The sequence below is a fragment of the Giraffa tippelskirchi genome, chromosome 2, assembly GCF_054371585.1.
Source record: "Giraffa tippelskirchi isolate mGirTip1 chromosome 2, T2T-mGirTip1v1.2.pri, whole genome shotgun sequence".
NCBI classification, from domain to species: domain Eukaryota; kingdom Metazoa; phylum Chordata; class Mammalia; order Artiodactyla; family Giraffidae; genus Giraffa; species Giraffa tippelskirchi.
The window spans coordinates 136,752,512-136,775,661 of NC_137276.1; the positions used below are offsets into that span (position 1 = coordinate 136,752,512).

Here is a 23,150-nt window from a genome sequence, read left to right on the forward strand (position 1 = left end):
CTGCTGGGAGTCATTTGGGATATATTATTTGCCCACACATCTTGCAATAATCCCACCAGGATGTATTACTCATAAGATATTCACAGTGCCCAGGCAATACTAGGCATATAGGCACCTACATACATTCATAAAATACTCTGAATGAAACTTAACCTTTCATCCATAAATTTACCTAAATTGTTTTTGAATCTATTTATAATTTCAGCCTCTAATACTAAGGTAGCAAGGTATGTTTACACCTTCCCTATTATAATGTGCTTCTATTTGAGGCCTCTCACATGTGATAGATGATTTCATAATAAAATCATGTTCACCTTACCTGTACCTTTCATTACAGTAACAGGTTCCAGTAATATACCAGTAACAGCTACCACTTTACTAAGCACATATTATGGACTTTATTATGTATTTTTATAGAGTGTCTCTAACTAACCCTCATAATAAATCTGTAACTATCTATCATCATCTCCATTTTATAGAGGAGTAAACTCAGTTTGCATAAATCTTCCCAACATAAAAGAGCTAAAAAGTACATTAACAGGCTTCATACCAGATCTGTCTGGCTCTAAAACCAATACACAAGACACTTAGCTCCCTGTACTCACCCACCCTGTACTCACCCTTTCCAGGATGGCTTCTGTCCCCTCACTGAATCTCTTCAACTGCTTAAGAACCAATAACGTACTGAGTTTCTACCATGTGAGAGAAGTCAGTGCGAGAGATACAAAGAAATAGACTCTAGTACTGGAACCCCAGAAGATTAAGTAAGTAGCTACATAGAAGCTGATGGGATCACTGTCAGCTGAAGTAAAAAAGTATGAAGATGAGATCTAAACTGGTCCTTGAAGAATGTGACCTCCTAAAATCCTCCTCCTTAGTGTTTCTTCAGGGTTGCTAACACCCTGCAGATATAATGAAGTTATGTCAGTTTGGGACAGATAATAATATCCACTTTGTTTCTAATACTTTTACTACTGGGTCCAGTATTTTCCTAGCTTTTGGGATAAGGGTCTTTGACTGGCGTATGTTTAAAGAGCCAGTGCAATTATTTTTCAGTGATGCCCGACAGTGCATACACCAACGAAAGGGATATATGATGACATTTTGTATTAATGGATACTGGGATATGGAGAGGCACTCCTGGATCTTTGTCATGTTGGAGTTCCATGTCACCAGTAAAAAAGTTAAGAGAGAGGGAATCAGAGTAAGAGAAAAGGGCACATAACACCTCTCCTCACTTAGAGACCGAAGTGCAACTGGAGGGAAACTATAGGCTGGGTGAGCTTAACATTAAGGTCTCACTTCAACCTCACATTTTGTCTCCCCTCAGTTGTGTGAGCTCCTCCTGCCACTTACTCTTCACAGCTTTTGCGACCACTTACTGTTAACTAACTGCAAACTTTTCAAATTTAACTTCTTGGATCATTTATAAACATATTTAAAAGCTCATATAATTTTGAATCCATAGAGAGCTTTTATTATATCACTCCCTCTAGAAATAACAGTTCATTCCTATACTTTATTTTCTAGTATCCAGCCAATTTCTTTTTTTAAAAAATACATTAAAAAAAATTTTTGGTCATGTTATGCAGCATGCAGGATTTTAGTTCCCTGACTAGAGACTGAACCCCTGTCCCCTGCAGTAGTGACTTGGAGTCTTAACCACTGGAGTGCCAGGGAAGTCCTTCAAAGCCCGTTTCTTAAACCCAAAATTAAAAAAAAAATATCCACTTAACACTTTAGTTACTCAAGTTTTAAACAGTCTTACAAAATCTTTTAAAAGTTTTTTTTTTAGGTCAAAATAATTAATTAGTTGGTTCCAAATTGTCTATAAAACCTGCTTTCTCAAATCAGGCCTATTTCCCCCACACTAATACCTTCTCCCTTTTTCCCACCCTCCCTCAATGCCATCAAGATTATTGATCATATTCTTTAAAAGAAAGTTAAACTGAATCAAGAATAAAAACTCCACATACATCTCTTGTGATTCAAATGATAATGAGTTAGGTTTAAAAAAAAAAAAAAAAAAGCCAGAACAAAAACAGAAGTAGACAGAATCAAGAGGTCACCCATTAAATTTTATGCGTTTACAAAGGCAAAGTGCAATCATCTGTTCTGTACATAGTAAGTCCAATAACTGGCTCTAAAAGAATCAAGTTTCTGGGGTTGCTAAGTTGTCTAGCAAAAAAATCAGCAGAGCCATCTAACTACTATAAGAATATTCTACTAAAACACTGCCTAAAAATGTGCACACTCTCAGGTATGATCACAATTTTACATAAAATTATGTGGAAGATTCCTTAATAATAAGATCTAATACTTACACGTCTGGTACTGTTCAAAGCACTACATCAATTCCCTTACTTCCCAGAGTTGTGAGAATTAAATAAAATATTGTTTATCCTGATTTTGCAGAATAGAAAACTAAGACAAGATTATATAGCATAGTAAATGACAGAGAAGTAAATCAAATCCAAAATATTAACTATGATCACTTCTGAATAGTGGGATTATAAGTGAAGCCCACGCCTTCACTGTGGAGAAGTGTAAATATTTACTTAAAATTTGAGGTTTGATTTTTTTTATAGGAAAAATATTTATATTTGCCTTAAAAAGTTTTCTTTCAAGTCCCCAGAAAAGAACATACATGATATGTCTCTTCCTGGAATGAAGAACAGAACCATACATCCCTCCACCTCCATATACAAAGAATCAGCAAAAAAGAATACAGTACATGAGAACCTGATCTATATAAGACTTGGCATGAGGTTTCTATAAACTCATTATTCCATAATGCAACCAGGAGACCTATTTCACGGTACATTTACAACACATGCAATATACTTGGACTCTGAACTGTGCAGCAGCTGACTAAACAAGAAGCTTACTTTCGGCATAGCTTCATTAAGTTTAGCAAGCATCTTGCTCCTAGAATGTCATAAATAATTTTCCCCTGTGAGCTGGAGTAACAGTACTAAAATTTCCCCAGGTATAAGGATATCTTACTATCTAAAAGTCTGTTCTGCAAAATGGCTTCTAAGCTACCATTGTTGCTATTATGAATATAATATTAAGGTGGGCATGAATAAGTTTTTTAACTCTTCCTACACAATGGACAAAATTTAGTGAATCATTTACCTTCAGAGTAAAACTTTATCCCTACTGTGGTGCTGTTGTTCGCAAAATTAATTTGACATCCATTTTATCTTTAAATATGCAAAGCAGAGAAAAGCAGAGCCAAACTAGATTCTAATTTCCCCATTACTAGATTTATAGAAAAATCCATGTTTGAACTATAGTTAAATAAAGATATCTTATTTAAGATGTTACAATAATACATCGGAATGCCAGAGAACAATGCTTGTATTAAAAAAAAAAAAAGCTTGATACCATGATGTTAAATCAGTAAATTCAATTTGAGAATTAGACCCTGACAACTTGATGTAGTATCTCTCAGTCTGACACAACCAGCCACTTCGTTTTCAAATTTCGCTTCTAACAACAACTATGAATCATCTGGCAACGTGTTCTAATCTTGGGTCCATTATACCCCACATGTTGTTCAGGTTTCAGATTTCTGAAGAGATTTACTGGTCCATTCATAGCCATTTCTTTTTCTTTCAAGTTAATTCTTCTTACACATGAATAAAGTAGAAAAGGTATACCAGTATTAATCCCAAGAGTTCACCCGAATCCTACATACTATACAACTGTTTTCCAAAGTCAAGCATCACATAAAATCATTTCACTATGTGGAAGAAAAGGTCACTCAAACTCTTAGAAAAAAGCTTTTCTCATTCCTCTTTCACTGAAGTTCTGCAATGCAAATTGACCTTCCTTCAAGACTCAAAATACCAGATAAATATAGAAAATGCCCCCAAACAACTTGATCCAATAGCCTACAGAGTTAGCTACATAAACACGAAAAGAGGGAGCATCTCTGGATGGAACTGTCATGATGGCTCTTGAAGAACCTGAGAAGTTTAACACTAAAATGTCAAGACAGGTTACTCATCTATCCTTCAGTGACTCTCTTTACCTCATACCTGGTACAAGGATAACTGAACAGTTAATAATTGATTTGCTTAAACATCTGTGTTCCCTGCAACTCTTGAGAAGAAGTATGGTGACTTTTTCTTCCCCGTATCTCCAGACCCTTGTAGTGGACTCAACAAACAAATGGCTGGTATTTAGTCAATATTTACTGAACAGCACTGAAGCATTGCTTCCAACAATAACTACAGTCTTGCAATGCCTGGGTAAAGTGTTAGAACAAAATGGCAAAATTAATGACTGGAGTGCTGGCTACAGCTGCCAGAGATGGGTATAGCCAGCCCTAGAAGAGTGCCTCCAATGCTATCATGGTAGCAGGATAATCGGGACAGGTTTTCCAAAAGATGCCTCCTCTTTGCTTCCTCTTCAGTAAACTTCTAAATTTCCTAACTGCCCAGCTAGGTGTGGTCATAAATCTATATTCTTGCCAACGAGGTGTAAATGGAAGTCTCAAGTACGACTTTCAGAAAGGTTACTTTAAGGAAGCTTTATCAGCTGGAAATAACTCCCCACCCCCTGCTTCGTTTTTTTACCCCTTTCAAACAACTTAGGACAAAACAGCAGCAGCCATCCCACATGCTGAAGTGACCTTGACAATGGAAGGCAAGCACTAGGATGATGAAACAGAAGACAGGAACCTCAGTTTTTGATGATACTGACTCATAATACTATTAGTCCTAGACCACTTACCTCCAGAATTTTTTATGTAAAGAAAGAAACTTTAAAGCAAAATAATCTCATGTATCAGGACCTCAGTTCACCATTAAAAGGAGGGGAGAAATTATCTCTCACAGAACTTCCAGTTCTAAAAACTCTCTACATAGCTTAGCCTACTAAATATCAACTTAAAAAAAAACCCTAAAACTTATCAGTATTATTAAGTCCTAGAAAATTCCTCAAATAAAAAAGCAATTGTATCTTCTCTACATACAAAGCAATGGTATCTTCCATTTATCAGTAAAATTATGTTTTGTCACTACTCACTCTAAGTTTAACTTGGGGCTTCTCTCATAGCTCAGTTGGTAAAGAATCTGCCCGTGATGCAGGAGACCTCAGTTCCATTCCTGGGTCGGGAAGATCCACTGGAGAAGGGATAGGCTACCCACTACAGTATTCTTGGACTTCCCTTGTGGCTCAGCTGGTAGAGAATCCGCCCACAATGCTGGACCTGGGTTGAATCCCTGGATTGGGAAGATCCTCTGGAGAAGGGAAAGGCTACCTCTCCAGTATTCTGGCCTGGAGAATATCACAGACTATGCAGTCCACGGGGTCGCAAAGAGTGGGACACGACTGAGCGACTTTCACTTTCACCTTTTCACTTTCACTGTAACTCATTAGGATATTTTTGGGCCTGCTCTTCTGGCTACCTAAAAGGTGCTAATCCCCAACTCTTTACCACACTAACCCTTACTTACCTCTTTCAGATGTTAGCATATATGTCTCTTATTCCAGTGAGGCCTGTCCTGGCCCCTAAAATAGGTCTCACCTGCTACTTTACTTAACACATTTTGTTTTTACACTTCATAGCACTCATCACAATTCTTCATTTATAAAATTACTTGTATTCTTTTGTCCAATGTCTCTCTCTCCTACTATAGTGAAACCTCCAGAGGAAAAGCAAAAGCTCAGGGCTTTTCCCTCACTGTTTTATGTCCAGCCCTGGAACAATGCTTAATACATAGATGGAGTCCATTTACATAAATACTTGTTATATGAGGGAACAAACAAACAAATGAATAAATGAAGCAGACATAAAGAAATTCCACAGGTCATATGAAGAAATGTTTATCCATTTACCTCATTAAACACAGGATACATGACTGCATAGAGGGGCATAGAAACCATAGAAGTGGTCTCAGCTTCATTCTTCATCTCTTCCATTGTCATCCTCATTCAAAAGCCAACTACAGTAGAAAAAGCAGTGCTAAAATGCAGAGGAATCTTCATTCACTGCAGTCTTTCTTCTCTTCTTCGTGATAAAAGAATAAACCACAAAACATATAGTGACCTGGTTAAAGGGCAAGAAATAACAGATATTTACTATATTAGAATTAAGAATAAAAACTTCAAGTGTTTAACATTTTCATTAACATTTTTTGCTAATCCTTCACTGATTTTGTCACCTAAAAAATAACAAAAACAGCAATGATCAAAGACTTAAGGCAAATTTTTAAATTGGGAAAATTCCACCAAATGTTGATTTGGGGGAAAAAAACTGATCTAATTTCTTAATTAAATAATACAATATTATTTAATTTTGCCAGTGGCATTTTTTGAATCTTTGTCCAAAGTTAACACAGAAACTAGGAAGAAAAATCCATGGGTACTGGAAGTTTAGAAATAAAATATTGAGAATTCAACAATATAAGAGAAATTTTGCCTTGAGGAGTTGATGAAATGTGTTGCTTTTGAAAAGAAACAACTATATTTAATACCTTTGCTAGGTTGAAAACTGAGCCTAATTATAAAGTGAAAGAGTAATATTAGTTAACATTTATATATTAAATGATACATAATATGTAAGTTCAACAAAAAAAAGCTATCAATTTTGAATAATTTGTACCTTTTATAAAGCATTTTCAGATTATAAAATATTTTTCACATGTATTTAGTCCTCCCAATAACTTACCTTATAGTAACCATCATTCTAATTTTACAGATGAAAAAGCAGACTCATATAGTAAATAACCTGCCTAAGATCGCACATGCAGAAGTCTATGACTTGATCCCAGAGCTCTGAATTAAGATCTGACACTTTCAAATCAAGAAACAGAGTATCAAGTGAAAACCAAGAACCTCATCTACCCAAGAAAGTTCCCAGACGTTATTCATTTACTGAATAAATATATGTTAACCACCTACTACATGCAAGCACAGTGGGGGATGAAAAAGATGTGGTTCTAATCGTTAAAAAATTACCTAATGCAGACTGTGGAAGACCTAAGCAGTTTGAAAGCTACAAAGGCTAGTGCTCATAGCTTCAAACTAACTCCAATGACCTGTCCCATCCGAGAACTGCTTACTATTCCTCCATATTCCTACCAGTGAAGGGGAACTCAACACCAACTGACGCCAACTGAAAGTTTAGTCTTATTTCTAGTAGTTCTAAACATGGAAATTTTTTCCTGTTTCTGAGCTTACATCTGCTTCCTGAATTCACAGAATCAAATAATTAAATAAATAATAAATAAAAGGAAGAAAAGGCCAATTCCTAAATTTTATTCTATAAGACAAGAGAAAACCATTATCTGATCAGTCAACTGGTACTTAAATAGATTTCTTTGGCCATAGCATTAAGGACAGAATGGAGGGACAAAGCTAAGGCAGGAGAAACTTAATGCATCCAGAACAACAGAACCTGAATAATAAACAGGAGCAAGTAAATATCTGCTGTTACTATCTGACTACTTAATAAACCATTTGATAATCTGCCTTTCCACTTAAAATTAACTGTGAATACCTTTTCATAATAAACTTGGAACAAAAAAGAAGGGCTGAAATGCTGTGATACTAATCAAAGTGAAAATGATGGATACGGGATGTACAGTATTGATAGTAAATGAAAGGCGTTGGTATCTATGAAAAAAGAAAGTGAAAGATAGCAGTACACGGTCAACAACAGAACTTGAAGAACTATTTTACAGAATGACAGGAAAAACATCTTTCATTTATTTAACAAATATTTCTTTTTAAAAAAGAAAAAAAACTATTGACTATCTATACAATATTGGGCCTAGTACTAATACAGAACAGTGAACAAGATAAGACCTCAGAGAGCTTATACTATGGAAGACAAAATGAACAATTGTGAAAACCACACAGGATGCTATGCTTTTACGGGAGAACTAGATAAGAGGACCAGCATCAGGTGTTTCCAAGAGAAGGAGGTCAAAAGTTTTAGATGCTTCTGAATATGGACAATAACCTAAAAAAATTTTTTTATATTTCCTGATGAGGTCAAGTATAATACTCAAAGAGTGGTGTCACTTGTATATAGAGGGCACTACCAGCAGAGGTTGAACTGGTGAGCTGGCAAGAGAGAGTCTAAGTTTTAAAGGGTCTCAGTCAAAAGGAGGTAGAAATTAAAGGAGGTAAGGTACTGAAGTACGCTCAATGGTATCATTTTTGTCTTTTACTCTTTTGAACACGTCTATCCCTGAATATACAAATGCAGACACAGTTGAACGGATTAGTAAGGCGGCTATAGTCACTTTCTGAATTCCTGCTGATATCTACCTATCTACCCAACTAAACTTGCTCAAACATTTAATTTTTACCTTTTCAAATACTGGCATTGATTTTTTTAAAAAACATTTTGTCTAATAAGTGGTACTATACCATGTTGGAAATTTTCTAAGATATTATTTAAATTAACTGTCTCTCTCTATAACTGTCTCTTTCTCTAATTTACTCATACATATATAAATATATACATATTTTTTCTTGCCTCTAAAACTAACTTTACTATCAGCTACTATTTGTCATCAAAAAGACAATATTATAGCAACATTATGGGCTACACAGGTGGCTGGTTACTCCACACTTAACCACTCTTTCAAAATATTGTTCTCATGGGAAAATACTCCAAAGAACCAATTTATATCTGAACTCTTCAGAACAGACAATCACAAGCTGGGCCAAACAGTTTCATTAGTGTTTATATGTGAATAAAAATCAACAATTCCAATAAGGCTTTTTAAATATTAAACTGTTCTGCCAATTTTAACTTCAAGTTAAAATTTTGTTGTCAATCCTTCTACATGCTTCTTCATTTGAAACAGTTCAATAAACAACGTGCAACTCTATGCCACTTTAATGCCAAATTTAGTCTTAGGAGTTTCTGCCACACACTGCACAACCAACCAAAAGAGTCTGTTCATTTAAAGAACCACACTTGGGTATATCTCAAGGCTCAGAATCGGCATTTCCTGAAACAGCCTCACTTTCTCCCTCTGGGGCACAACAGGGCCAAGGCTATTTACTCTCAAATAAAATGTGTGAACAAATGGAAGTTCCTGGAATTGATGCATACAGTTCTTGGGGAAAATAGAAGCTTCCTAAGCAAAGGAAATTCTAGACTTGAAAAATATTTGTAGGCAGGTTGTCTTGTTTTTCTCTATAGTCAAATCTAATACTAGCCCCCTTACATGATCCCAAATTCTTATAATTCCTTTCACTTCCCTCCCTAAAGGAGGAAAGTTTTATTTATTTTCATTGGCTCTCCAAACTGTCCATAATATTTAGCTAAAAGAAGTTTATTAATTTCAGCAGTAAATAGAATCCATGAGTTCATGTTATAATTTGTAAGTGTATTTCTTTTTCCCAATAGTGACATTACAAGTCAGCATTAGCAGGTACACAGTAGACCTAAATTAATAAACGTTTGCTGAATGCATAAATTAATGAGACAGAGATGGGCAATTTATAAGTTGAATCAGTCTTGCTAACACTTTTCAAATACTAAGCCTAGCAAAACAAAAACAAACACAGAAATCTAAATAATTCTATTAACGAAGCCTGGACCCAGTTACATTTACCAGTTTTTAATTTCTTTTGGCTATCCCAAGCTCTTCCTACTGTAGTAAGCTGAGAGAATATAAGCATCAGATCACTGCAAATAAAATCAGAATTCCAAAAGAAACTTACATGAAAGCCAAAGGAAACTAAAACAGAGATTATTAATTCTAATGTCTTCATTTTATTAAGGATACAACTGACGTACAATTTAATAGTTCACAAAATTCTCAAAGTAGAAGCATTCCAACACTGGTTAACCTTGCTTTACACATAAGCCAAGATCCAAAAAGTTACGCAACTTTCAGCAGAAAGCAAAACTTTATGAGAAAGAGTGGAAGAGTGCTGCAGTTTCCAAATGCTGGACAACCTAAGCCATCACAATCACTTCAGGGCTTATTAAAAACACAAGTTCTCAAGATTACTCATAATCTCCAAGAAAGGGTTAAGGAAGCTGTATTCTCAGCAGCCAGCCCAGATGATTCTTGTGAACAGGACAGGTTGGATATCACTGGTATGGAAAGAACAGTGGCTAGAGTCAGAAGAAGGAAAGAAAAAAAAAACAAAACTGCTAAGGACAGTCTCCAAGACACAGGTAAAATTAAGTTTGACTCAGCACCTGAGACAAGGGTTTTTGGTCCTCCTGACTCGACAGACGTTTCACTTAATCACTGGCCTTGTTTCCTCATCAGAAAGTATAAAGGAGGTAAAAACTGTATCATCTTAAAGGCCGTGGAACTCTAAAACTCAAGGACAGTAAAACTTTATTCTTGGTATCTACTAACAGTTCCAAAGGAATCTCATGGGAAATTTTTAAAAAAACTCACAAGATCATAGAAAATATTTAGAAATTCTGATAAAGGAGATCTTGAATGATTGACTTAGGGTTTCAAATAACTAACACCACTTTGCTTTCTCTCAAGCACCCAGCATCACAAATCATACTCAGAAACTGAGTTTATTTCAAGGTAGGAATAGATCAGTCTGGCCAAGTCACATAGTTGGAAAGGTGAGCATTTGATATCACAACCTACATTTCAGGGCCTTCTCAGGTCAAAATGTTGTAGCCACTTCCAAACAAGAGACAGAGGTTTAGAAGAGGAAGCTAGGAAAAAGGCAGGCAGAGGACGAGGGTAAGCAAGAGATTCTACTTAGACCAAAAGGAATTTGGTAAAGAATCCACCTGCTACACAGGAGATGTGGGTTCGATCCCTGGGTCAGGAATATTCTCTAGAGGAGGAAATGGCAACCTATATCCAAGTATTCTTGCTTGGAGAGTCCCATGACAGAGGAGCCTGGCAGGCTACAGTCCATGGGGTTGCAAAGAGTCAGACACGATTGAGGCGACTTTGCAAGGTTTAAGAAAGGCTTAACACTTCACCTAAAGGTGAATAGGAATAGGGCTGTTTGAATTACACAGTGGTTTACCCCTTACTTTAACCAGTTTCACTGACCTAAGGTCGACCAAGGTCCAAAATATTAAATGGAACATTTCAGAAATAAACAATTCATAAATTTTTAACTGTTTGCCATTTTGAGCAACATAATGTAATCTCACGACCTTCAGTGTGAGACCCACAATCATAGATATCATTCGCTCCTAACAGGCCACTATTCACATCATCATGGCTTGATGATCCTCCTTCAGATGTTATCACCAGGTCAATAGTAAAAAAACAAAAGAAGGTCAATAGTACCCTAACACTATATCACAATGCCTATGTCATTCACCTCCATTAGTCTTATCACTCAGACATTTTATCACCTAGTATCATCACAGGAAGGAAGTACAGTAAACTAAGATATTTTGAGAACCACATTTGCATAACTTTATTACACTGAATTATTATAATTGCTCTATTTTATTATGGCTGCCAATCTCTTGCTATTTATAATTAAACTATCATAGATATGGATGTATAGGAAAAAAATAATAGTATATAGAGAGCTTGGTACTATCTGAGGTTTCCAGCATCCACTAGGAGTCTTGGAACCTATAGACACAGCACGGGGGGAAGGTGTGAGGGGGCTACTGTACTTAATTAACATTGTTAGCACCGTCATTAGAGTGGTGAGTAAAAGCACAGTGATTCTAGAACCAGACTTGCTTGGATTCAATAAACTGTTCCTTCATCCAATAAATGTATTGGGTAATAACTACAGTTTACCAGCCCTTTCTCTCACAGGAGCCCTCTCTCGCCATAATTTGAGAACTGCTCTAGGCACAATCACTACACAAGCATTATGAACAAAGGTAAGTGGTCCAAATAGTAAAGGTAAGGGGGCTGGCAAAAATTATCCAGACCCCGATTTTTTCCCATAATTCAGATAGTTTCAGATCTCAATCTCTCACCAGTAAATTTATCTGTACTGTTGTCACATACTCATGCATTTAAGAAACCTAAACATTAAGACTATAAAATTTTAAAGCGAAAACAGCCATTAGCACATATTCCTCTATACTATCAAGTCCAATCTCCAAATCTCACAATTTAGAAATAAAAGTCCCCAGAAATTCACATTAAGAAACTAAACAGTGACATATTTTAAGTATATACTCTATAGAGCTACTATAACCTATTGTATGGGACACGTGTGCCAGGTCCAAACTGCCTGCTATGTCTTCTGTCTGCCAAAGTGATCTACTTCTAGGCTCACCTGCCCTGCTCTCTGTGTCCTCCACGGGTCACTCGGCTGAGAGCCAAGACCCCCTCAGACTCCACGCAGAATGTTTACAGAGACTAAAGCCAATGGGAACGTGGTTCTGATTCAAGGTTGCCCTAGGGTATATAGCAGCACAAGTCTGTGGATCTTCCATTTTTTGCTACCAAGACCTCTGACTCAGGTACTTTAAAAGTTAACTGCATCATGTCAGTGTAAGAATATTTGGGGAGAGTAGTTTCTAAATACAGAAATCATAAACGGACTAGTAACTTACTTTTTCTACATATGGATGGATAGCATAGAGTCGTAGGTAAGTGCTCAGATTTGAAACAGGTTTAAGTCTGAATGGGTGATATCACTTAATCTCTTTTTAAACTCAATGAGAAATTACTGGCAATACTGACTGAGGTACTCACATCACAGCGTTATTAGGAGTACAAAAGGCATGTACTTACTGCAGTATCTGACATACAATAAACATTCAATTCATATTATTAGTTACTGATATTTCATCCAAGATTCTATGAATCTGACACAGCATCAGGACCGGAAGGAGTGTGAGGCAAACCAGACGGCTAGAGCACAAAATTAAGCTCTTCATTGTAGGACAGACAGTGAGTGCCTCCTGAAATTCTGTACACTAAACCCTTTGCTTGCCTCACCCTAGTCCTGCCCCTGCACAGTACGCACAAGGATGGGCTAATACTGATTATCACCATGTCAAAAAGGACACTTACATAGCCTTTTAAAACCTTTTCTTCCCCACTTGCCAAAATGAAGGCATATATAAATTACCTGGGTCACCCAAAAAAAGTTACAGGTGTCATCCAAAGCAAATTACACAGTTTAGGAATTCTTAAAAAATGTGATCATCAAATGCATTTTAAAATTATTTGCTAAGTCTGTGTTAAAATTTTTATTCTCTTAAGGTACGTAGATCAATTTAATAAAGAAAGCTGTGGCCCAGAAGCAGGCTTGGGAGAAGAGTGAATCAAGACGTGGTCAAAGAACTTCCCAAAAAATCCGTAACAGGGGATAACCTATACAGGAAAACCAAAAGAGAATAGAATCAAAAGGCTTGCTACCTCTGATGGGAAAGGGAAACAACAAAAATAGCAACAACTGTTATTTGAGCTTCTAAGATGCACAAGTTCAGGGGAAAAGACACACCTCTTGGCAGTGACAATACTCTATTTTTCCCCCATTCAAATGCCTAAGTTTGTTCAATTCTGGTCTGAACAAAATTTAAATGAAAACATTTGTTGGAAGGCAGGAAACAAATTTGTTCCCTTGAATGTGTTCATCTTTTGCCCATGAAGTTCTTAATCTAGTGGTTCATGAATTAAATAATGCCTAATTGCCTAATTTAGTGTTTGAGGTACATCTCTGTATTCTATTTTGCATTAGTATTTGTGAGTTTTAATTTCTCTAATACAACTCTAAAGCCTTCCTTTAAAATGCCTTAGAAATTCAACTTAAGCTCTCATGGGCTCCCTGGTGGCTCAGCTGGTAAAGTCTTTTCCTGCAATGCGGTAGTCCTGGGTTCTGTCCCTGGGGCGGGAAGATACCCTGGAGAAGGGAAGGGCTACCCACTCCAGTATTCTTGCCTGGAGAATTCCATGGACAGAGGAGCCTGGAGGGCTAAGTCGCAAGAATCACACACAACTGAGCAACTAACACACACAAATACACAGACACACACGCACATCATATGGGTCAGGCTTACCTGCTCTGTATCACTTATAGTCTTACATTTTCCTTAATAACTCCTTATTGCCTAAGGTTCGCTACAGTATGCAATGTGTATTTTCTTTATCAAATTTCTTTGCACCACAACACTGCCCCAAGGCGCTTAAATGTTGATAAAATTATTAGCCCCAGATATTAGGTTGGTACAAATGAAACTACAGTTTTGCACTGTTGAAATTTGCTGTTTGATATTGGGATATAGTCTTAATAAATGTGGTTAGGCTATACATCATTTTAATGTGCATTTCCCACTTTATGTTTTTTTGCTAATGATTTATTACTTGCTGTTTATTTTATATTTATTTTGGACTATGGAAATGATGTTAGACAAAATGCAAATTCGAGCAATTTTCTTATCTGAGTTCAAAATGGGTCATAAGGCAGCACTGACAACCCACAACATCAACAATGCATTTGGCCCAGGAACTGCTAACACACACACAGTGCAGTGATGGTTCAAGAAGTTTTGCAAAGGAGGTAAGAGCCTTGAAGTTGAGGAGCACAGTGGCCAGCCATCGGAAGTTGACAACAACCAACTGAGAGCAATCACTGAAGCTGATCCTCTTACAACTACAGGAGAAGTTCCTGAAGAACTCAACATCTCAACCATTCTACAGTCGTTTGGTATTTGAAGCAAACTGGAAGGTGAAAAAGCTAGTTAAGTGGGTGCCTCGTGAGCTTACTGCAAACCAAAAAAAAAAATCACTGCTTTGAAGTATATTCTTCTCTTATTCTACGCAACAACAACAAACTATTTCTCGATTGGATTGTTACATGAGACGAAGAGTGGATTTTATATGACAACCAGTGATGACAAGTTCAGTGCTGGACTGAGAAGAAGCTCCAAAACACACCCAAAGCCAAACTTGCACCAAAGTCATGGTTACTGTTTGGTAGTGTCTGATCCACTACAATGTTCTGAATCCCAGTGAAACATCTGGTAAGTATGCTCAGCAAATTGATGAGATGCACTGAAACTGCAATGCCTGCAGTCAGCACTGGTCTACAGGACCTAATTCTTATTCAGGACAACGTCTGACCACACGTCACACAACTAACACTTCAAAAGTTGAATGAATTGGGCCTTATCTCATTCTCCAGGTTCACCTGACCTCTCATCAACCGACTACCACTTCTTCAAGCATCTCAACAACGTTTGCAGCGAAAATGCTTCTATAACCAACAGGATGCAGAAAATGCTTTCCAAGAGTTTGTTGAATCCCAAAGCATGGATTTCTACACTACAAGAATAAACAAACTTATTTCTCATTGGCAAAAATGTGTTAATTGTGACGGTTCCTATTTTGATTAATAAAGATGTATTTGGGCCGAGTTATAATGATTTAAAATTCACGGACTGAAACTGCAATTACTTTTGCACCAACCTAATAAATGGACTCTGGCTCATCTGTTTAACAGTAAGTGAGAATAAGGACAAGATTCTATCATGATAATGACATTTAACTTCACCTTTAGCTCCAAGTGATCTCAAATAAAAATGCTATTAGTCACAAGAAAAAATGAAGGAGACAGAATGGTATCTGTTTGTATTGTATATACAATTCCTCCCATGACCTTCACTTAATAAAACTGTAATTCATTTTTCAAGGAAGGACACCAAAATTAAGGGAGAACCTCAGAAACCTCTCAAGTTTTGACAATACTGTCAAAATGCCAATTTTATCACCGATAAAGGCATCTGCAAGTGTCTACTCCTGAATAAAAGACCACAGCATTATTCGAAATTCTTAGGAATTAAACGAGACAGCCTTGTAACAATGTGAGCTGGTATGGGGAGCAGTTGCACTCTGTAGGCTAGGTATGACTCATTTACCATTCCCAAATGCCTTTGGTTCCAGCAATATAATGAAGTCTAAGAAGGCAGCAAGGGTTTAACACCGGAGGGGTTTGTCCTTCCTGAACTCCAAACTCCATTAGATTTCCAGTTCATCCTGAAGACAGGATGGCTGAATAAGGCAGGAAGGCATATTTCAGTGCCAGGGACCAGAAGGTAACTCAGAGAAACTATCATTTTTTCCCCCTTCCTATTGGCTCTAATGCAAAATTATCAAATGAATTGATGCATGTGCAAGTACTTAATATATCAGAAAGACCAAATGTCCATATAATGGTCTTTCCACTCTGCTACTATCCCCTAAATTATAAACACTGTAGAGAAGTTTTACTCTTTTCTCTATTTCCTAGTACCTAGCTCGGTACTCTGCATGGTCAGTCTAAATCAGCAGCAGTGTTGGAGATGCGATGATGAAAAGCTAGATATAGTCCATGCCCTTGAGGGTGTGCAGTCTTGTAGGGAAGAGAGACAATAAACAAATACATGTCAAGCTGCCACTTCACATAACTCCAGGGAGCATACCTGTGTCACACTATACATATACTTGCCCTCTGCAAATTGAACAGGCACGTTTAACATTTTTCACTTTTGAAGAAAACAGAAAGAAAAATAACTACTGAAATACTAGGTGATTGTAATTCCATTCCTCAAATATACGCCCCTGAACGAAAGCGATCAAGACATGGATCTGCTACCCACCACTGGACTGAGAGCCACAGCTGTCCTCCAAATGAGAGGCTCACCATACTGTGATTCTCGTAGTATAATGTACATATTTCCTTTCCAGAAAGATCTCTGAATAGCAAGTTAAATACTTGACCTAGCACTCAAAGGAAAAGTAATTCTATTCCAATGCTAGAGGAAAAATGATGTTTGCTAATGCTATGTCAGTTTCCAATGTGGTAACTTTCAAAGTGTTTCTTTTAGAGTAAATTTTAAGATAAGTAATCTTTGCCTGCCACCTTGACTTTAGTATTGAAGACACAACTTTTCGTAACTGGAACTCTAATCTAAGTTGAGCCCTCCATTGGTGCTCAAAAACTAACATCATTTTTACTGCCATGATTAAAAATATAGTGTCTTAACTTGACCAGCATGGATTTAAATCCTAATTCCAAGCAATAAGTGGTTGTGCGACCTTGCGAGAGTTACTTAACCTCCCTATACTTTAGTTTTCTTAAACTGGGGATAATAGTGCCTCTACATCACAGGGTTGTTACAAAGATTTAAGGCAATTTTACACATAATATATATTTAACAAATATATGATAAACGAATAAATCAAAGTATCATTATTATACAATCTATCTTTTTCTGGCAAACTTATTTCCAAAGGACTGGCCTGAGTAAACTGTAATGACTACTACTTAATATGTTCCACTGCTGTTACCCAATAATTCACAAGCCAGCTGATGAAAAAGAAAAATCTTTTTTTTTTTTTAATAGCAACACCTGATTCTAGAGAACTGTAGAGTGACACTGAGATTGAAGACTCATTTCACTTTTTGAGTGGTAAAAAAAAAAGATTATGCACACCAAAAAACGTAAGAGTGACCTTGAAAAATATGATTGCAACATTACATTGTATCCAAGATGCAATTAATTGTGTAGCTAAAATGCGAAAACTAAATTCTACATACAAACAAAACTGGACCACCAAACCTACACAGTTTCCTTTTCTGCAAATAAATTATTTCTAACTGCTACAATAAAGGTGCTTTCACTTTTTACATCGTGTGTGGGCATGTGCTTGTACTGCTAAAATATAAATCTCTAATAAGACTGCAACTTTCTATAACATTTCAAATGCAATAACATACACCATCAATCACACTATTTAACTTCTAAATCACTTCTGCAGTTTATATTGTGCAGAAAAAATTGTTTATCATGGAATTAGCTTAAAATTCTTGGCACACGTTACCAATCATAACAACCTTAATAATCCAACAAGATATAAGAAGCAGTACTTCAGTTTTATCCTTCACATACTGGTATGCTAAGTCAATACGAATTTTATTATCCCTGATTCAAGTAACATAGGGACTTACTTAAAAATATAAGTTTAGGATTTATCAAAGACTTGTATTAACAATAAAAACTGGGCCAAATATGAGCAAGTGCTTTTTGACAATATTTTGTGGGAGAGTAAATTGGTAAATTCATGAAGGCATGCAAGGCTACAGCAACTCTGAGCTGCTGAATTTATTCTATGCCATTATTATAGTACTCTGAAGGATCAGAGAATTTGTTTTCAGAACCAAAACCTAACACAATTTATTTCTGAATTTAGTCTTCATGTTTTGAAAGTAATATTTTTACTCTTGGAAGTATTGAGGTTTAAAGCAAATAAGATATTACCTTAAGACCCACTGAAATATGCCAATTTTCATGAAGCTCAAACTATAAGCTCCTTGAAATAAACACCACTCAGTTTTACAGTCACCCTGTCTAAGGCAAATTATATTAAAGGTAAAATTCAAAGGAAGATTACTGTGGTTAAAAAACAAAACAACAAAGAAGAGGGAAAATCATGAATTTTGTTGAGGACAGATGAGGTAACAGGGAAGAATAGAATTCACAGAAAGTTAGTTTCTTGCATATCTGTATTTTATTATAATGAATGTTGCTTGCAAGAGCAGGATAGTGATAAGGTCTCCAAAACACTGTTATACAGAAATTTTGCTGTAATAGAAAATGATTCCTTTGCCATTTCCACACAGAAAACTGCCCTGATTTTACAGACCTCCAAGAAAGAACAAACATCTTTCTACAATTTGTATCCAACTTCTGTCAATAACCTCTTTTCATCCAAAGGTAGGAAACAAATATCTTTTATTCATTTTTGTATTTCTGCCCCGTGCAGAGTGCTGGACGCACTGTGCATGAAAGCACTTACATTTATTCATACATTCAGCAAATAATTACTGACTACTTAACTTTGTGCCAGGCACTGTATAAGTAATGAGGTAAGGCACATGACAAATAAGGGCCCTGCTCAGGAAGCTTACTGTCTAGTGACAGAGACAGACACTTATCAAATAAACACAGAAATAACTAAGTTCCTATTGTGATGATGCTACAAAAAAGTACAAAGTATGGTGAATATATAGTAGGAACTTAGTTTGGGAAAGGAGGAGTCAAAGGTCAGGGAACATTCCCCTGAGAAATGACATCTAAACTGAGACTTGAAAATTAACTAGGAGTTGGCCAGACTTGGAGCCTCCCTGGTAGCTCAGACAGTAGAGTCTGCCTGCAAGGCAAGCAGGAGACCTGGTTCAATCCATAAGACGGGAAGATACCCTGGAGAAGGGAATGGCTACTCACTCCAGTATTCTTGCCCAGAGAACTCCATGGATAGAGGAGCCTGGTGGGCTACAGTCCATGGGGTCGAAAAGAGCCAGACTTGGGGAGGGGAGGGAAAGCAGTCCGGCCAGGAGGATGAAACAGGTATAAAGGCCCCCAAGTCAGGAAAAAGCTTATGCAGGTAGTAACTGAAAGGCACAGTAAACAAGAAAGGCTGGGGATAAGGATGGAAAGCTCCACAGGAAACAAAAGAGAAACTGTTAGCACTGAATAGAGTAACAGGGTAATAGTACCTGAATATTTAAGTCATTTTAAGTCTTTTTCTCCTGTAAAAATAAATAAGGAAACTGAGTCTTTATCTCACAGTATTAAAAGATCTATAGTTAAAAGACCTGGATTATGCCTTGGTCCCACCAGTTACTAGTTACAGAATCTTGCACTTAAAACCAATCTGAACTTCTTTCTTTATTCTCTTTGTAAACAGGTACTCAGTTATACCACCGCAGTACTCCAGCATGTGAATGCAAGTTGATAAATATGATAAAAACATTATCCTACCGTTCTATTACTGACTAGACAAAATACCAAACCCTACCATGATGCTCAGAGATGAAGAAAAGTTAATGGTAGAATCTAACCACGGGCAAAAATGAGCATGCACTAGACAAGCGAGTTATATTAATTTTACTAATTCCCAAATTTTGCCAACTTTTGGTTCAAAAGTTCATTCCACAACCTCCCAAATGCATGCCAAAAATTAGAACTCATTTCTCACTTCCTCCAACAAACCAAATGCCTATATGTGGCCATATAGAAAATACATTAACATTCTTTCTTTACTATCACTGACTCATGATCAGTTTATGGTTTAAACTACCGCACCCGTCTAACACAGCACTGAGTCAGTTATCTCCAGGTAATTTTCCTCTTGCTTAGTTAGGTCTTCCTTCCTTGTGTACTGCATTTCTTACTCATGGTGCTAACTAATCTTGATTTTGCTTCATTCTATAGTATTACACCTCTCTCTTATTTTAAAAGTCATTTTTATTTTAAAAGGAATGTAATAGTACTCCTGATCCTAGAAAGTGTTTTTGCATTCAAAAGTTAGACATATTGAGGGTACTTTTAATAACTGCAGATACATTCAAACGTGCCATATTTCAATGGTCAAGGCATATAACAGTAATGACAGATTACCTGAGATCAGCAGATATGTGATTCTTATATATAAACTTATCAGCAACAAATGTCAATGAATGTACTACTAAAACTCTATTAAAGAACTGTCTAATATTTATGCACTGTAAATATATTTGGTCACAACAATGGATACGACTGGAACAAGCACACTGCTTTCTGCTCAATACAAAACATAAATGTACTATTTTTCCATTCTTTAACATAAAACAAAGATGAGTTAAGTCATAGATGGTAAGAAAGATAAAATGTACAAAAGCCTGATGTTATTATTTACACACACACACACAAAGAAAAGAAAATGAGGGGAAGTAAAAAAAAAAAATAAAAAATCAACAAAAAATGTCATGTTACCTCCAAGAAATGCAGCCTATCTTCTTTTCTAGTAATGAGCACACTAAACTGTCTCTTGCTGCTGTATTATTTGAAAAAGTGTAAAATAAGTTTCGTGGAAGAATCCCAATTCCATTGTTCTCAGTTGCGAATAATAACAGTAATAATACAGTCCTAAAGTAGAAAGGGAAAGGAGCATCTTTCACGAGTAAAGATGAGCCATATTGTTACCTTTCTCCTGTCGCATTAACTACCCTTTAAAACAGCAGCGCCACTCATCACTTAATATACCTCTAATATAAGGAAAAACTAGCTAAGTTGAAATTGCTTCTTATTTTTCCAACAACAGATTAGAGTGAGTGCTTCTTTTATTGAGGAATTCACTGATGGCTTCTTAGAATTACCTAAAATGCATTACTTTGCAACTTCCTCTTCAGAAAACACAAACAACCTCCCCACTCTTTCTTTCTGGTGCGGGAGCTCAGATTTAGAAGGCGGATTACAAATGGATTAGAGTCAGAAGATCTGTCCCTACGTGTGTGACCTTGTGCACATCATTTACCCCCTCAGTTTCCTCATTAGCATCCCACTATGAATACTCCTTGAAACAGCAAAGGTGTAAATACATACTAGGAACTACATCTTTATAAAGTTAAACTTGCCTATTCAGGGCAAAATTACCTCCTTAGAGGGACCACATCATGAAACTGGAACTGAATCCGTAGATCTCTGTCAACATTTTGACTCTTCCTTCTACAGTTCTCTTCTCTCAAAGGGCATAACCCGAGTCACCTCAAGAGTCGACTCCAAGTGCCCCTTCCTCCCTCCACTCCTTCCCAATCCTACTTCTAAAGCTGGGGGGAAACAGCAGTCTCATCTCCCCGCCCCAAACCACACCTTCAGAGGACCCCACCCCAGGCACATCCGCCCTCTCCCTACTCCTGGGGCAGCAGAGGCCAACCTCGCCCTTCCCCTCCCGCCCCCACCTACAGGAGACTTCCTGGAGGCGTTCAGGCCCGAGCAGGGCAGGCGGCATTTACAAACCCGCTTTACGCCACTCGCGTAGGGTAACCTCGCTTACGCCCATAGGGCCCCGTTCCCAGCCCCGTCCGCTCTGCCTGCCAGAACCAAGCCCTAGTGCCTTAGCCACGGCCCCCATGTGACCCCAGACCTCTTCTGCTCCACGCAGGACCACGGGGATTGGGACATAACAGCCACACCTTACCGGTTACTAAGATACTGACTTCACTTCCCACCTTTGAAGCCCTCCTCAACTCCCGGATCAATTCACTCCGGCGACGCCGGAAGGACCCGAGAGGAACCAGGCGTTGTCCGGAATCCTGCCCAGCCGGAGTCGCGCAGGGGCCTATGGGGATTCGTAGTCCCGCTCGCCGGCATCGTCGACAATTCCTGCATATCCAGGACTACAATTCCCGTCAGGCTATGCGGTGCAACCGAAGACGATGGGTGGGGACACTCTTAGCCAATAGGGGGAGAGTCCCTGCCTTTGCGGGAGGAGGTGAGAAGAAGAGAGAGAGTGCTCGGAAAGAAGAGGAAGGGAGGGGTCAGCTTTCACCTCCGCCAATCAGGATGCAGGGTCGGCCCGGCAGGCGGCTCACCCATTGTGGGGGCGGGCTAGCGGAGCCGAGGAGGGAACGGGGGCGGGGAAGAGCTTCAAGTGGCTAACGTGGGGCGGCTGAGCCTTGCGGGCGGCGAGGAAGTCGCTGGGGAATCGCCAGGGTGGAGGGAGAGCGAGATGTGGGGATGCGCTCTGGCCGAAGGATCAGTTTCCCCGAAAGCGTCCAAGCACCAGGCACACCGAGCGTTCAGACCTGCGGGTCGGGGAGGGATAGGTTGAGCCTAGGTTACTCGCGGATGTGCCCTAACGGGGCGGGGAGCTGCTCCAGGTGTCAGGCTACTGCGTGAGGGGAGAGGGGTCACCAGGGAAGGGAAGCGGTAGAGAAGCTGCAGGAGTGCGAGGGAACGCGTAGGTACCAGGGTAGCAGCTTCCCGCTGCCTCTAGCCAGGACAGCAGCCGGAACAGCAGGGGGAGGAGCAACAGCTGCTGAATTCGCCAACTAGAGGAGGAGGAGGCGGAGCTTGGGTCCCTGTAGCAGCCGAAGGCGCAGCCTGGACTGTAGTTTCCCAGGAGAGAGAGCAGGACCAGGAGCGGAGCGCAGTCCTCGAAGCCTCAGGTCCAGCATCCCGTCAGGGGTTGCAGGTGTGTGGGAGGTAAGCGTGGGTGCCTCTCCTGGGCATCTGCTCTGCCCGGGAGAAAGCGTCTTCCAATAGGAATTTTATCAAGACACAGCTAAAGAGAGTCTCTGACTAAGGTTAGCGAACTGGTGCAAACCCTTTTAGGTGAAAGATGTACGTTTTTGGAGTTTAAGGGGGGATACGGCAGCAAAAGGTGGCTTGACTCGGGCATTAAGGGCGTGGTTAGTGTTTTTGATTTGAGTTGTACCATTAAATTGTTCTG

General features: G+C 38.3%; 2 protein-coding genes across 10 annotated transcripts in view; one reads left to right on the plus strand and one right to left on the minus strand.

Annotated features, from left to right (window-relative positions):
- Positions 1-21,984, minus strand: part of PDCD10 (programmed cell death 10) — a 46,808-nt gene extending 24,824 nt beyond the window's left edge. Inside the window, exons 1-3 of one of the 7 annotated variants that reach the window (XM_081532857.1) lie at positions 21,897-21,984; positions 21,353-21,434; positions 5,851-6,061 (exon numbers count right to left, since the gene is read on the minus strand). In XM_081532857.1, coding sequence (XP_081388983.1) covers positions 5,851-5,946 — 96 coding nt within the window. In that variant the 5' untranslated portion in view covers positions 5,947-6,061; positions 21,353-21,434; positions 21,897-21,984. Of the gene's footprint in view, positions 1-5,850; positions 6,062-6,682; positions 7,107-21,352; positions 21,440-21,896 lie in introns of those variants that run through there. The other 6 variants (XM_081532837.1, XM_081532864.1, XM_081532827.1 and 3 more) reach the window with 6 other exon arrangements.
- An 824-nt stretch (positions 21,985-22,808) lies between these two features.
- SERPINI1 (serpin family I member 1) overlaps positions 22,809-23,150 on the plus strand; it is an 80,232-nt gene continuing 79,890 nt past the window's right edge. For 2 of the 3 annotated variants that reach the window (XM_081532784.1, XM_081532805.1), the window contains exon 1: positions 22,809-22,903. The gene's annotated coding sequence lies outside the window, so the exon portion shown is untranslated. The remainder of the gene's footprint in view (positions 22,904-23,150) is intronic. The other variant, XM_081532795.1, reaches the window with a different exon arrangement.